The sequence below is a fragment of the Lontra canadensis genome, unplaced genomic scaffold (genome assembly GCF_010015895.1).
Source record: "Lontra canadensis isolate GAN:19392208 unplaced genomic scaffold, GSC_riverotter_1.0 scaffold57, whole genome shotgun sequence".
NCBI lineage: Eukaryota > Metazoa > Chordata > Mammalia > Carnivora > Mustelidae > Lontra > Lontra canadensis.
Window position 1 is genome coordinate 6,085,389 of NW_022631051.1, and position 14,225 is coordinate 6,099,613.

The 14,225-nt window shown below is 40.4% G+C and overlaps 2 protein-coding genes across 5 annotated transcripts in view; one reads left to right on the forward strand and one right to left on the reverse strand.

Moving 5' to 3' along the window:
- Positions 1 to 740: 740 nt before the first annotated feature.
- On the reverse strand, positions 741 to 3,173 carry LOC116878370. 3 transcript variants are annotated; one of them, XR_004384839.1, is made up of 2 exons: positions 2,996 to 3,173; positions 741 to 1,308 (listed from the first exon to the last, which is right to left on the reverse strand). XR_004384839.1 is itself a non-coding variant. In XM_032875767.1 (2 exons), the coding sequence occupies exons 1-2, from the start codon at positions 2,238 to 2,240 to the stop codon at positions 1,171 to 1,173; spliced, it is 606 nt and encodes a 201-aa protein (XP_032731658.1). In that variant the 5' UTR covers positions 2,241 to 2,251; the 3' UTR covers positions 741 to 1,170. The 3 variants fall into 3 exon arrangements, 1 of the variants encoding a protein (XP_032731658.1); XR_004384838.1 differs by having other exon boundaries at positions 2,908 to 3,173; XM_032875767.1 differs by lacking the exon at positions 2,996 to 3,173 and adding an exon at positions 1,773 to 2,251.
- Positions 2,193 to 14,225, forward strand: part of VAPA (VAMP associated protein A) — a 42,358-nt gene continuing 30,325 nt past the window's right edge. For both annotated transcript variants that reach the window (XM_032875765.1, XM_032875766.1), the window contains exon 1: positions 2,193 to 2,296. In XM_032875765.1, the coding sequence (XP_032731656.1) occupies positions 2,218 to 2,296 (79 nt within the window). In that variant the 5' untranslated portion in view covers positions 2,193 to 2,217. The remainder of the gene's footprint in view (positions 2,297 to 14,225) is intronic.

Here is a 14,225-nt window from a genome sequence, read left to right on the forward strand (position 1 = left end):
CTTAGATTACCAGATATTTAAATTCTCCTATAGTTCTAAGGCAATATGATATCTGAAGCAATATTGAAAAGACAAAAAGTACATTTCAAAGGTAATGACTTAAGATGGGCAGAAGTTTCTTCATCGTATAGACTGGAAAACTGGAGTACATCCAGTTCAGACTTCCCACTGAATTCATAGTGAATGGGTAGCCATTGTCCTGTTTGGGAGTGAGGGGGAACTTCCCCAGCATGCTCTACTTGCTAATTGCTGTCCCCTCACTGGGGATTCCCAAATGCTTTCCGGTAAGAGAAATGTCCATCTAGCTGTGGAGGAGCCAGTTCAGCCAAGGCTAATTAATTTGCCCATGGATAACAGTTCTTAGGCAAGTAAAAAAGAAAAAAGAAATTGCAGTTTGTGACAGCTTTAGGGCTGTCAGTTCACAGCTAAGGATGTGTGAGACACTATCCCGTGGAGTGATTGTCAATCTTAACATTTTTTTTTTTTCAAAACCTTAAGCCGTCTCTTGACAAACATACGGTTTTTGTATTCTCCTTTGATGGTGATTGAAATTTCAAAATAAATTTTGTGAATAAAAATAAACCAAAGGAAAGACAAATTTAGAAACTACTTTTCCCGACTATTTAACCACTCCTATCCTCCGAGGTTTTTCACGGCTTGAGATACATTCTTCTGGTGTAGTACAATCTTCCAATGACGCTGGGTTAGCTGTTCTGGAGAGCTATCCCCAGGATGGGCCCTGAGACATGTATGGATTGAGCTCGAGAACTTGGGACTTTGTGCCTACACTTAGATTACTGTTCACCTGCTCATTTATTTTCAAGACAAACCGCGCTGTTCCTTCATGGCAGCAGCCTCAGCGTGTCCTTTCTTTTGTGGTGCGTCCTACGGACTAAAATTCGAGTAGTACCGTACAGGTTTATTTACGGCACATTCATTTGTTTCATTTGATGTTCCTGTCCCCGAGTACCCTGGCACTCGGTTAAAGGTTTGTCAGCACCTTTGCTCACTGATCTTCCTCATTCGGTTCTGTTTACTACACGCTATCCATAAATGATACAGATGGGATTCAGGTCCAACACGGGAACGTGACAACTGTTTCGGTTTGGGTCTATCACGAATAAAACCGAAGAACAGATGCCCGCAACTGAACGCGGTAGATTTTGACTTCTATTTCCAGCTCGTCAGATTTCCCCAACGGCGGGTTTGCTTCCTAAACGAGGGGTGTTTCCTCATCTGCTTTTGCATCATTGGATTGAATTCAGGAAGCAGTAGTCGTTGGATTGGAATACGACCGAGAATGTTGCCCTACCAATAGAGGGATGGGTAGATTTAGATGGAGAATAAATTGACAAATCCCGGCCTGTTTTCCACAGGGTGTATTTTATATTTCTAGGCGGGCGACCTCAGGTCAGTTTTCAAAAGTTTTTTTTTTTTTTTTTTTTTTCCTTTTCAGCGCAGAGGAGACGCTCTCTGAAAGCCAAAAAGGAGTGTCAGCGCGCCCCACCCCATTCGCCTCCAACGGACCTCATTAGCCTTCCCGCCCACAAACAGCCACTACTACAATTCCCAGCAAGCATCGCGCAGGGCCCCAAAAGGACCAGGTCCCACTGGCATGCTGGGAGTTGTAGTGAGTGAGCCCGACTACTCTTTCCTTCTGTTAGTCATGCCCACTCGGAAGACGGTAATGCGCTGCTACAGCAGGCTCTCCAGTTTCGTAGTCGGAGCTAAACGTGACCGAGGATTGCGCCCTTCTGCCCTGCGGTGCGTACCGCATCTGTGCCACCGAGCTTCGCTCCGCCCTCTGTGCACGCCCCTTCCCTTGACAGCTCGAGCTCCGAGGGGTCGCGAGGCCCGGAACGCGCAGGCGCAGCAGCCGGCGCCGCGCAGGGTAGCTCTCGAGGGCGGGACGAGCGCAAGAGGCTCATGGCCACGGGGCGCGCACGTAGGCACGCAGAGGCCGTCACGTGGGGTGCCGAGGATCGCAGTGCGCGTGGCCGCGGCGGCTGGTGTGAGGTTGAGTCAGTTGTGAGACCGAGAGCTGCTGACCCAGCGGGCGGCCCAGTGGCCCGGCCACAGAGCGGCAGGCGTCGGGGGTTCGGGAGCCGTGAGCTGGCCCCATCATAGAGCTCGGACGAGCCGGCTCCGCCGTCGTTCCCCGCCCCCAGCCAGCAAACCGCCGCCGCGGGCGCGCCCCCGCTCTGCGCTGTCTCTCCGATGGCGTCCGCCTCCGGGGCCATGGCGAAGCACGAGCAGATCCTGGTCCTCGACCCGCCCACAGACCTCAAATTCAAAGGTGGGCTGGGAGAGGGCTGCTGCCCGGGTGGGGCGGGCGGACGGCGTGATTTAGGTGGGGGGGGTTGAGGGAAGGTCGGCGGCGGGCCGCGAGTGAACGTCCCCTCCCCCACGCCCCGGCACTTTCCATTCTGCCGCGGCTCCCCGCTCCGGCCCTCGGCCTGCCTGCCCCGCGTCCGTCCGGCTCCCTCCCTCGCCCGCTGGCGGCTCGATGCGCGCGCCGGCTGAGGCGAGGCGGAGGGGCCCGGCCCTGGCGCCGCCGCCGCCATCTTGCGGTCCCGCGGGGGCGCCTCCCGGGTGCTGCCCGCGCTGCTGCCCGCGCCTGGCTCTCGTTCTTGGCCGCCGGGGGCCGTCGGGCGTTGTCTGGGAGGGTGTGGGTGGGCGGTGACCTTAGAGCGTGTGCTCGGGTCTGCGACGGGAAGGGGGGGTTCTGGGGGTGGCGCAAGTGCGTCGGTCGCCGGAGCCGGCTGTCAGCGGCGGTGGGAGGCAAGGCAAGGCGAGGCGGCGGTGCGGCGGCCCTGGACTTGGTTGCGAGAGCGAGCCACCCCTCCGCCTCGAGCAGGGGCTGGGTGGAGCCGGCCCCCGGCCCTTGCGGAGGGGGTTGCTGCTTACCTTTTTGCCTTGTTTAGAATTGGGCTGTCAGGTACGAGGAGAGTTAGGGAGGCGGAGAAGCCCGTGAAGTCCTCTGGTTATGACTTACCCGGTTGTGTTGGCAGAGACCCAAGCGCGTGCGGGCAGGAAAGCTATGCGTCAGCCCGGGAATTGATAGTAGTAGGTTAATAGTAGACGTCTTCCTGGTCCTCCGTGTGACATTTCAGCTCACCTTCCGCGCCGGGCGGACCTGGTGTTTGCTCTTGTTTAGCCCTTTACCTTAGCTCTTTGGCTGCGGAATCTTCAGTGTCGGGGACTTTTGCGGTTTCGGAGAAGGTTGATGAGGTGTCACTCAGCTCTGGAGCGCCCTTAATTTATTTTGTAGCAATGCCTCTGATAAATTATAAGTCCGATTTGGTGATCCCTCAGGAATCTTGAAGGGCTCTTTGGCCCATTTTTTTTTCAGTATGTAGGGTACCTTAGGGAAGAGAGTTAAACTGGCTTTTTACGAATACCGAAAGCTTGTGGCGATCCAAAATGGAAAGATTCCTTCCTGTCTTCATTTCAAGTGTAAAGTGATTCGCTTTTTGGAAGGTTCATTATCTTGTATTTCAATTTCAGCAGTTACGATGAGAGCAGTTTTTGTGAAATGTGTAACCATTTCAGTGCTTACAACAAAATAAATCCTTTATCGTTGTAGAAGATTGAGTCCAAAGGAGAAAAAATTGCTTTCCATAGGCAACGTTTTAAATAGTTTTTAGGAATTTTAAAATATCGTTTTCTGGTATTAGAGTAATAGTGTATAGCTAGTTTATTTTGCAAGCTTTTTAGTACGTTTGCAAATTTCTTTGAATGGAAATGGGACCTGCTTTTTCAGTAAGGATTTAGTTTTAAGACAACTCAGATATTTTGAGAGGCACTAAATGTATTTTATTTTAACAAGTTTGTGTGTGTGGCATTTCATATCGTTTTAGCCGAAAGGAAAAAAAAAAAACCTTTGGGGAATCATGAAATTTCCTTAAATAGCCATTATCTTTGGTTGGAGGAATTTAATGTAAACCCTATAATGGGTTGTGTTCTTTTGAGAAGTTAAAAGAACTTTTTACTTTTTGACAGGCTGAGTTTACAGAGGAAATTTCTCTACTGTATATTGCCATTAGGGACTTAGAAGCCTTTAAAACCAGTTTTAGGCCAGGAAATGTCCACGGAATTTGAAGTTTTCACCCTAGAAAAGTTGGAATGTTGCCAGAGTAAGAGACTAATAGTAGTGGAGAAGCGAGCTAAAAAAACTCAGAACCCTACGCAATAACATTCATATGTTTCACTTACTTTAGGTATTGTAGAGTTACTAGTCATGATTATAGAACAGGTTTTTCTTGTGTTATGGATGAAAGTAATTCCCAAGGACCATTTTTAAAAGTTTGGACATCAATAACCACTTTTTAAAATTGACTTCAAAAAATATTTCATTGAAAAATTTATAGAGACATACTCAGTTGGGCCACTTATTTAGTGAACACTTACTGAAAGCTTTATGCCATCCCTGTATTAAGATTATTCAGCTGAGTAATTCGGCCATAATAAGTTTCTATTTGGGGATTCGGTGCTAACAAGGTGGGGGAAAAGATTTACAGTTTGTAGTTTAATGGGGAAAGCACCCAGTAAAACAGTGAAACATTTTAAGTTTTATCTTTGCCCTTGAGGAGCTCTTGAGACTAGTGAGGGAGACCTAAAAGGCTTGTAGGTGCTGTAACGGAGGCAGACTGGTATGAAGAGAGACCCCCCCCCACACCCCCCAGGTTTCTTGAAAGAGGCTAATTTTCATTTAGGGAGTAGGAGAAAAGGGTTGGGCAAGGGAGTGGTAGTTTACTCAACCACTGATGTAAAAGAATGTGTGGCTTATACTTCAGTGGTTTGCGGTGTGCTTCTGTTCTAAGGGGGGGATAATGGGGAGGATTGGGAAACAGAAGGGTAGGATGAATTAGGAGAGGCGACCTTTGGTGTCATTTGATTGCTTCCTTCCTTTATGTTATTTTTCTAGTCAAGGGTAAATAGTTTGCTTTGATGGAAAGCTCTCTGTCTTCCAGTGCACCCTTAACACTAAGTAAGGAGACTCATTTAGAATCCACAAACTCCATATGCTTAGTTTGATGATGATATAAAGTCATTTTATTCTCACTTGCCCTAAACCATCTGTAATTTTTAGTTTAAGTCTGTTAAAGGATAGTTTTCAAAATTCTCTTACCTTTCAGTAGGCTTATTTGAATTCTTTTGAACTCAACATTTGACTAAGATGGTTTCTCTAAGAGGGACTCATTTAATCCTTCTGAGAATAGGTAGTGAATTTTTCTGTTATATGCATAACAGTCATCTTGATAGGAATTATCAGCACTTGGCACAATTATGGAGAAACAGATACAAGTTTAATACATTTTTATAAGTACTTTTATTAAAATTTTTTGTTTTATACAGTTGTCAGCATATGAAGGTTCTTTTATAAGGGTGTAATGAATTCAAAGGTAGCTCTTTTGTTGCTTTGGTAAAGAAAAAGAGGTAGATATTTTCAAATTTTGTTTAAATCATGGCAGTAATTTGACCTAGAGTTCAGATTTGAAATTTGATATTATATCTGAGATGATTTTTTTTGTCCCATTATAATTTATTAAAATTAAATTTTTCCAGTTGTATTATACAATTTATTTGTGTAGTAGTATTGTAGTTTTGGAGAGTAGTTGGAAGAAAGAAATTTAGAAAATGCTAAAATAAATTGCCAAAGTATTCTTCCTCATAATAATCAGAGAAAGGACAGTAGACTAAAACCATTGTGTTGAAGGTGGTCCATAGCAGTATTGAGCCAATAAAGAAAATTAGGCTCTCTTAGGAACCAAGAAACTGTTAGGTGTCCGCCAGAGCATCTTTGAATAGCAGCACATTACTAAGAAGTCCGAGTGAGGATGTAGAGTTCTACTCGTGGACACTTTTAGGTCTTTCAGATCAGCTCCTGTTTCGCAGTGGCTTCATCAGATCCCTGGGGTGATTTCCCCAGCCTTTTCCTGGGCTACAGACATCTTATTACTTCATTCCTTAAAAGCTTTGGAGTAGCTCTTGATTGCCCTCTGGATAAAAGTCCGTTTTGTTTTGTTTTGTTTTGTTTTTTTAGTATGGCACTTAATCCCTTCCGTGATATGCTGTCTCCTCTTGCAACACCTGTTCATCTGCACACATCCATACTTTTCACCCTGAGAAAGAAAAACCCTTCTCATATCCAAGCTTGTTTGTTCTCTTTTTGTTGGTTAAGGTAAAATCCCTCATGACTCATACTTAGACCGTGTTTCCTCGGATATTTTCCCTCTCATGTTTTCAACCACTGGCTTCTTCCTTTAAACATACAAATACACCTAAGTCTTTCATTTTAAAAACAAATAAGCAAACAAAATAACTTCTTTGACTCCCAGATCCTTCTGGTATTTGTCCATTTCTCTCCCTCATTTCCTTTGCAGTCAGACTTCGTGGAAAAATTGTCCCTGTTCACTGTCCAGTTTCTCACCTCTTGTCCACTGTAGTACTGCTTCTGTCCTCACTGCTTGTTGATTGCTGATCGCATTGAGCATTTCCAGTGCTTCTCTCTTTGGCACTTGACATTATTAACAATTTTTCTTTTTAAAAACTTAAGTCTTTTGACTTCTGTGTAATTGTCTTCTAATTTTCTTTGCTGTCTTTTTTGTCTCATTTGTGGGCTTTTTCTTAATTGCTAATGTCTCTGAGATTCTGATTTGGTTTTATCTCTGAACTTTCCTTGTTCAGTCTCATTGTTTTGATGACTTCTCTTCCTTGCTCTCTCTTTGCCCATGTTGGTTCACACCCAAATTTATATTTTAATTGAGACTTTACAGTAGTCAGTTTTAGAATTGCTTATTGACTGTCTGGATTTGAATTTTAACTCAAGACTTTTTGCGGGGGAGGGGCAAAGGGAGAGAGAATCTTAAATAGGTTAGGAGCCCTACATAGAGCTCATCTCACAGCCCTGAGATGAGGAGCTGAGCCAAAATCAAGAGTCGGGCTCTTAACTGATTGAGCCACCCAGGCACTCCTTAACTCAGACATATCAAAGTCAGTATATCCCAAGTGGGTTTTTTTTAATAACCCAAGCCTACTAGTCTTCCCATATTTTTAATATTCTGTGGCATCATGATTGCTTATACCAGAAATACTCTGTATATCTTTTAATTAAAATTTGTATTTCTACATCCCAGAGATAACTCTTGAATCTCTTTTAAAACAACTCTGCTTTTAAATATATTCATTTTAATTCATTAAATTATACAAAAAATATTTGAGTTTTCGCTATGTGTAATAAGTGTTGAATTAGTGTTAGAACTACAGTTTTGAATAAAACAGAATCTTTGTTATTCATGAGGCAATTCCAGTGGGAGAGATAGACACCAATCTGGTTATCAGAACGAGGAGATGTAGCTATGAAGTAGTATGTAGTGCTATGAAAATGTGAAATAGAAGACTTTGGTCTGGAAAGAGAAGACACAATTGTCTAAGATTTTCTAAGAATGAGCAGTTTCCTGGGTGAAGAAGAAAGGAAAATGCAGTAGGAGTTGCATGTATTTGCAAAGATCCTGTGGCAGGAGGGAGGATGAAACATTTAATGTTACTTAACATGTTAAACTAACATCTAATGAGTGTTGTGCTGGTTTGTTGGTTGAGTAAGGAGTTTTGTTTTTATCCTAACCCACTGAGGGGTTTTAAGTGGGGGGAATGGTAGAGGTAGAGGGAGTGGAGTGATAATCACATACATATTTAAAAAAAAAAAGCCCGACATAATTCTGGCGACAACATCAGATAATATTAGAGGGGAAACAGATGAATTAGGCAGTTGTTCCGGTCCAGGCAAGAAGTGACAGCTTGGTCTGAGGTATTGGAGATGGTGAAAAGTTAGAGGGTCAAGCCAATGAGACTTGGTGGTCTATTAGATAAGCTTATGCAGAGTAGAGGTATCTTGGATGTCTCTAAGATTTCTGACTTACGCAACTGGAGGAATGGTGGTGCTGTGCGCTGAGCTAAAAAAAAGAAACACTGGATATTTGAATGAGGACCACATGTGTTTTACTTGAGGTGTTTGGGAGAGTGATAGGAGGAGGATCCTGATTTCATTAGGTATGTTAGATGTTTTTAGGTCCTTTCAAGATAATTAATAAAAGGTAACTTAGTAGGTTTTGGTTATATGGATGTGTTATTGAGGGAGAGGTCTGGGGTTTGGATAATTACTTTATTTTGGGTGATGATCTCTTGTCTTTTTTCTACTACTCTGTAAATAGGCCTGCTTTTCACTAGTGTCACACTGCTGCTAGAACTACCCTTTGTAAAATGCAAACCCGGTATTAGTGCTCCTTTGGTTAAAGAACCTGGCATGTTTTCCCATTATGTAGATGAAAAAGTCCAAAATCCAATGCCTACCTCTTCATTTCTCTTCATAGCTCTGGTTACATGAAACCATTTCCCCATATGTTTTAAGCTGTTGCAAGACTTTACACAGACTCTGTCCAGAGTATTGTTCTCCCTCATATTTGTCAAGCAGTCTCCAGTTCAGTCTTCACTTTTGTGAAGTCTTTGATTTTGAGGTCCATGTTGGTCATCACCTTCCTTCTTCAGGCCACTGTTGAAGCTTGTGCTTATCTGTAATCTCACATTACATAGTATTTATGCTTGTGTATTTTTTCTCTCCCAAACTGTAGGGTTAACTATTTGAGGATATACTTGTTTTATTTTTATGTCCATGGTAACAGGATCTGGCATGGATGATGGCCCAGTAAATGTTGATTGCGTTTATAGGACTCCCATGATTTCTCCTATAATTCCATGGTTTTCATCTTGGATCTCTTTTCAGTGGGGTTTTCATCTGTTTTTGCAGGTAGTTGTGTTTTCAAATTTTTTTTTAGTTCCAAAAAAGAGATCGTAGGGTATTTTGTTAAAAACTGACTAACCATGAATCTTTTTCATCCATTTTGCTTCACCCTTTTTTGTTTGTGAAGTGTGACGCAGGACTAGGTGATTTCCTGGATAGTTTTTCCTGGCCTTAAAGGTTTTAAATATGTGTGACAGCTGAGAACAAAAAGAAAACAAGATGTTTCTGTAAGTGGGCAAATATATATAAGGAATTGGGAAAACTTGATTTGTTCTTGAAGTTTGGTATTTTGTGATTGTTAGTGCTGGTAATTTTTTTGTTGGTTTACTGCATTAGTTACCTTTTAATTTCCTTTAGGTAAGACCTTCCTTCACCATGAAGAGGTGTTCTGTGAGGAGAGTCTGTTAGCAAGCACCCTTTTATTTTCTCAGAGGCACTTTCTGCCCTCTCTTTTTCTTGTGCTTTTGGATCTTAACCTTGATGGACTATTCGTTGGAGTCCTAGCTGCCTTTCAGAGGAGAAGGTGGTTAATGTTAATACAGAATGAATCTTACTTTTCTCTTCAACCGTTAAAAGTTGTTTTAAAAGAAGATTAAATGTGGGGCACCTGGGTGGCTCAGTGGGTTAAAGCCTCTGCCTTCAGCTCAGGTCATGATCTCAGGGTCCTGGGATTGAGCCCCACGTCAGGCTCTCTGCTCAGCAGGGAGCCGGCTTCCCTTCCTCTCTCTCTGCCTGCTTCTCTGCCTACCTGTGATCTCTGTCTATTAAATAAATAAATAAAATGTTTAAAAAAAAAAAGATTAAATGTAAGAGGGTTGCTCTTACTTGCAAACACTTATTTAACTGAAATGTGACTCAAATTACTAGATAAAAAGTTTAAAACTTCTTATGAAAGCTTTTAAATATTCATAAAAATACTGTAATGAACCTTTATACTTAAATCTAATAACTTCATATCCTTAAATTTAATAATCACAGCAGTTTATCACGTTTATTTTTTGTATGTTTGCTACTGGGTTTTATTTTATTTATTTTAAGAATCAAATCAGCATTTATTTGAATGAATAAATAAAAGGACGTCTCTGAAGTGTCTGAATTACAAAAATAAGTTTCTCACAGGATTTTTCTCCTTTGCAATTTTTAAAAGATATATATATATATATATTAAAAGATTTTGTTTATTTATTTTTTTAATTTATTTCTTAAATTTATTTTATTTTTTATAAATATATAATGTATTTTTATTCCCAGGGGTACAGGTCTGTGAATCTCCAGGTTTACGCACTGCTACTGGGTTTTAAATGGATTGTGGATATCAAACATTTCAAACCTAAATATGTGAGCTTGCTTTTTTAATAAAGGGACATTTTCTTTACATAATTATGATGTCATTATCTTAAAACCAAAAATAATTATTTAATATCATTTAATATTTAATCTATTGAAATTTCCCTAATTGTACTTCTGTTTTTAGCTGTTCAGTCTTCTGTGTATTGCATTTGGTTGTCATGTATCCAAGTCTTAAAATTTAAACACCGCCTCTCCCACCTCTTTTTTTTTTTTCTTTTTCTTGTCATACTATTTACTCGTTGAGATCAGGTGGTTCAGTAGAATTTCTGATATTCTTTATATGTCTGAAATGTGTTTCCTGTAAATTTGGATTTAGATTTGAAGGCTTGATTAGATTTAGGTTTCAGTATTTATTGGTAAAAATACTTCATGGGTGGAATTCTGTCACATCAGGTATAGTGTCCGGTTATCCCAGTTTTAGTGATGCTGATTTGTGGTAACAGCCTTCATAGAGAAGTTGTGTAGATATGAGCCTGTTTCTGGTAATATGTGCAAAAAAAGAGGTTGGAAAGAAAATGTTAACAGTCAGTTAGCTCTGCTTTAGGATTCAGGTGTCTTTTGTTTTTTATATTTTTACTTTTCTGTGTTTTCCAGGACTTCACGTTGAACATGCATTGCCCTTTTTTTTTTTTTTAAGATTTTATTTATTTATTTGATAGAGAGAGAGATCACAAGTAGGTAGAGAGGCAGGCAGAGAGAGAGGGGGAAGCGCTCCCTGCTGAGCAGAGAGCCCAAAGCAGGGCTTAATCCCAGGGGCCTGAGATCATGACCTGAGCCCAAGGCAGATCCTTAATGGACTGAGCCACCCAGGTTCCCCTGTGTTGCTTTTCATGAGCAAGAAAAACTTAACATTATTTTATCAGTCTTAATACCTTTAGAAGATTAGATCCCAAAGTCTTCATTTGTTCTTCCTGTATTACTTCCTTTTATTTTTAATTGGTAATTTAAGTCTTTTATAGTCTGAGGTCTTATTTTTTTAAAAAATACGTTAAGTTATAGGAAGGTAAATAGGAAAACAAGTATAATGTTTGCAACCTTGCAGTAACATTTTACAAATGAAGTTATATAAAGACAAATAGAAAACCATGTGCATCTGAAAGTAAATCTAATTTATAGCTGTCCTGTAATAATTTACAAATCATAACTGTATGTTAAATGTGTTGTTTCTTTGAGCTCTTACTATTGGCATCAGTTGATGTTCTCTTGTGAGAAATACGAGAAGTGAGATTTGTTTGGGGGTATTTATTTATCTGAGAATGGCTCCTGCAGGTACATTTTTAGGATTCCTTGTCCCCCGGTGTTGACTAGTCCAGTGGTGAGCACCTAACCCAAGGCCAGCCAATATATGTGCTGATGACTGACCAGCCAGAATTTTGATACCACTCCTTTAAGCACACTTAAAGGTAGATGATAGGCTTTAGGTCTTTAAAGTAGGCTGATTTGTGCCAAGTCTTAAGCAGAAGCAACTAGTTGAGAGAGAAGAGGGGGAGAAAAGCTGGCCAGAGATCTTGTAGTCCCAGGAATCTGTTTCTCTTGAATGAAGGCTCTTTTTTTTTTTTTAATATTTATTTACTTATTTTAGAGAGCACGTGAGCAGAGGGAGAGAGCATGTGCATGAGTGGGGGGAGGGTCAGAGGGAGAGACTCAAGCAGATGCCCTGCTGAGTGGGATACCTACACTGCCAGGCTCAATCCCTTGATCCATGAGATCATGACCTAAGCTGAAACCAAGAATTGGATAGCTCAACCAAGCCACCCAGCGCCCTGCGGCCTCTTGTTTAAAGGCCAGTTATACTTCATTTCCTGTGTCATTGAGACTTATATCTTTATAATAACTTAAGTATGATTTTGTTCTTCATAATCAATTCATTGCTTAAACAAGATTAGACTTCATAATTTGTGAAAATATTTTCAACTTTGTGATGGTCACACATTTCATTTTATGAAAATAATCTAGATCAGTGTCTTAAATTTTTATGGAAAAAACATCCACATAGTTATTTTTGATGACTTACTTGTCATTAATATACCATAGTTTGCGGGGTGCCTGGGTGGCTCAGTGGGTTAAGGCCTCTGCCTTCGGCTCGGATCATGATCCCGGGGTCCTGGGATCGAGCCCCGCATCGGCCTCTCTGCTCAGCGGGGAGCTTGCTTCTTCCTCTCTCTCTTTCTCTCCCTGCCTCCCTCTCTGCCTACTTGTGATCTCTTGTCTGTCAAACAAATTAAAAAAAAAAAAAAAAAAAGACATTCAACCTTTAAAAAAAAAAATATATATATATATACACACACACACACATATACACCATAGTTTGCTTAGCTGTTCTGTTTGGAATTTGGAATGTTCTTTATAACTAGAATAATCATGAACATTTTGTACTATTTTCAAAATTCAGGTTAAATGAGTCTAGTTAATGCGTATTTTAAAGAGCTTTCTAAGGATTCAGTTGACATTTTTAAAAATAGAGATGTTAATTAAAAAGAATTGTTAACATGAGAGGACTTTAAAATACTTAGCTTGTAGTGTAATTCGATAGGTTTCTTATGGCCCTATATTTTGACAGCTTTTATTTTGAAGCTGTGTATTTCTCTCTCTCTTTCTCTCTCTCTATATATCCATTTATACGTATTTACCCCGGTACTTGGATAATCTGACGAGTTGGAGTGACTGCCATAGCTTTAAAGGTATAGGGTATCTTTGTTTCCTCTTCAGTTGTTTTCTCTATAAAATCAGAGATACTTTTATAACATGGGGGAAGATGAAGCACTTGGTCTTGTTTTCTGAGTACTGTTCCCACTACCAAAAAGTTCACAAACAGTTGATCCTCAGAAGGTGTGTTTTTCTGAAACTTTTCAGTACCTCCCCCAGCAAATAAAAGGCTTTATGAACAAATTGAGCTAATAGGTATACATGTTAAAAAGTCCTCCTGATCATAAAATTCTGGACACTAAGTTTGGATGGAATACTTAATGTAGTGAATTGAAAAAGGATGGCAAAGTGTAAAGCAAATAAAAATTACTGAAATGTTACCATCTAGAAAAATGACTGCTAACATTTGATGTATTTATGTTTTCTGTGTATAATTGTACACACTAATTCCCTTTATTTTTGTTAATATTATTGTGATCATTTTCTTATGAATATGATCATTTTCTTCTGATCTAACAAGTTTTAGATGTGTAAATGGTGCTAAAAACTTTTATTTCCATTTCTCCCCGAATACCATTTTCCTTTTTTGTTTCCTACCATCCTTCTTCTTCTTCTTTTTTTTTTTTTTAGATTTTATTTATTTATTTGACAGGGATCACAAGTTGGCAGAGAGAGAGAGAGAGAAGGAAGCAGGCTCCCTGCTGAGCAGAGAGCCCGATGGGGGGCTTGATCCCAGGACCCTGGGATCATGACCTGAGCCGAAGGCAGAGGCTTTAACCCACTAAGCCACCCCCCAGCCCCCACCATCCTTCTTAATTAGATTTTAAAAAGTCACCTAAACTCTTAAGATAGGGAGCCACCTCTGTTTTAATAAAGATGTTAAATTAAGTATCAGGCATCCTTCATGTTTAGCTTTGAATGGAAATGTTCTTTTTCAAATAGTTTTTTAGGTGTGTGTATGTCTTATTTTTCTTTAGTAGAAGGTTACACAATGGAAGGATGTAGTTTATGTAAAGTTACAAATCAAAATGTTTTGTTTCTGTGAAAAGACAATTTATTGTTTATTTTCTCCCTAATGTTTTCAAGACTGTCACTGGGATTGTTTAGCAGAGTGAGTGTCAAAAGTTCTAAAAAAGCACTTCTAAAATGTTTACAATAACTTAATACAAAATGTTAATAAAGCTGTGAAAATTTAGGATTGAATTTTCTGCTATCTTGCTGTAGAGTAGAAGATATTCTTTAATTAAAGCTATAAGCAGGTGAAGTTGATCATAATGTCACATAAGTTTAGGTAGAGCACAGAGGAACATTGGAGGTCATTTTGGTCTACTGATGATAAAATGCATGGGGTTAGACTGCCCTTGGAGAAGTCAGGTGGTTTGGTCAAGGTCACTCACCTAGCTAAATGGTTTTAGATTTGAAACCTCCT

Bases quoted from the DNA above. Each gene is read 5' to 3' on its own strand.
- LOC116878370 (XM_032875767.1), bottom strand. From the start codon at position 2,240: ATGGCCCCGGAGGCGGACGCCATCGGAGAGACAGCGCAGAGCGGGGGC. The intron at 1,309-1,772 runs GTACGCACCGCA...CTCTATTGGTAG, and splicing joins AGCTCGGTGGCACAGATGCG to GGCAACATTCTCGGTCGTAT.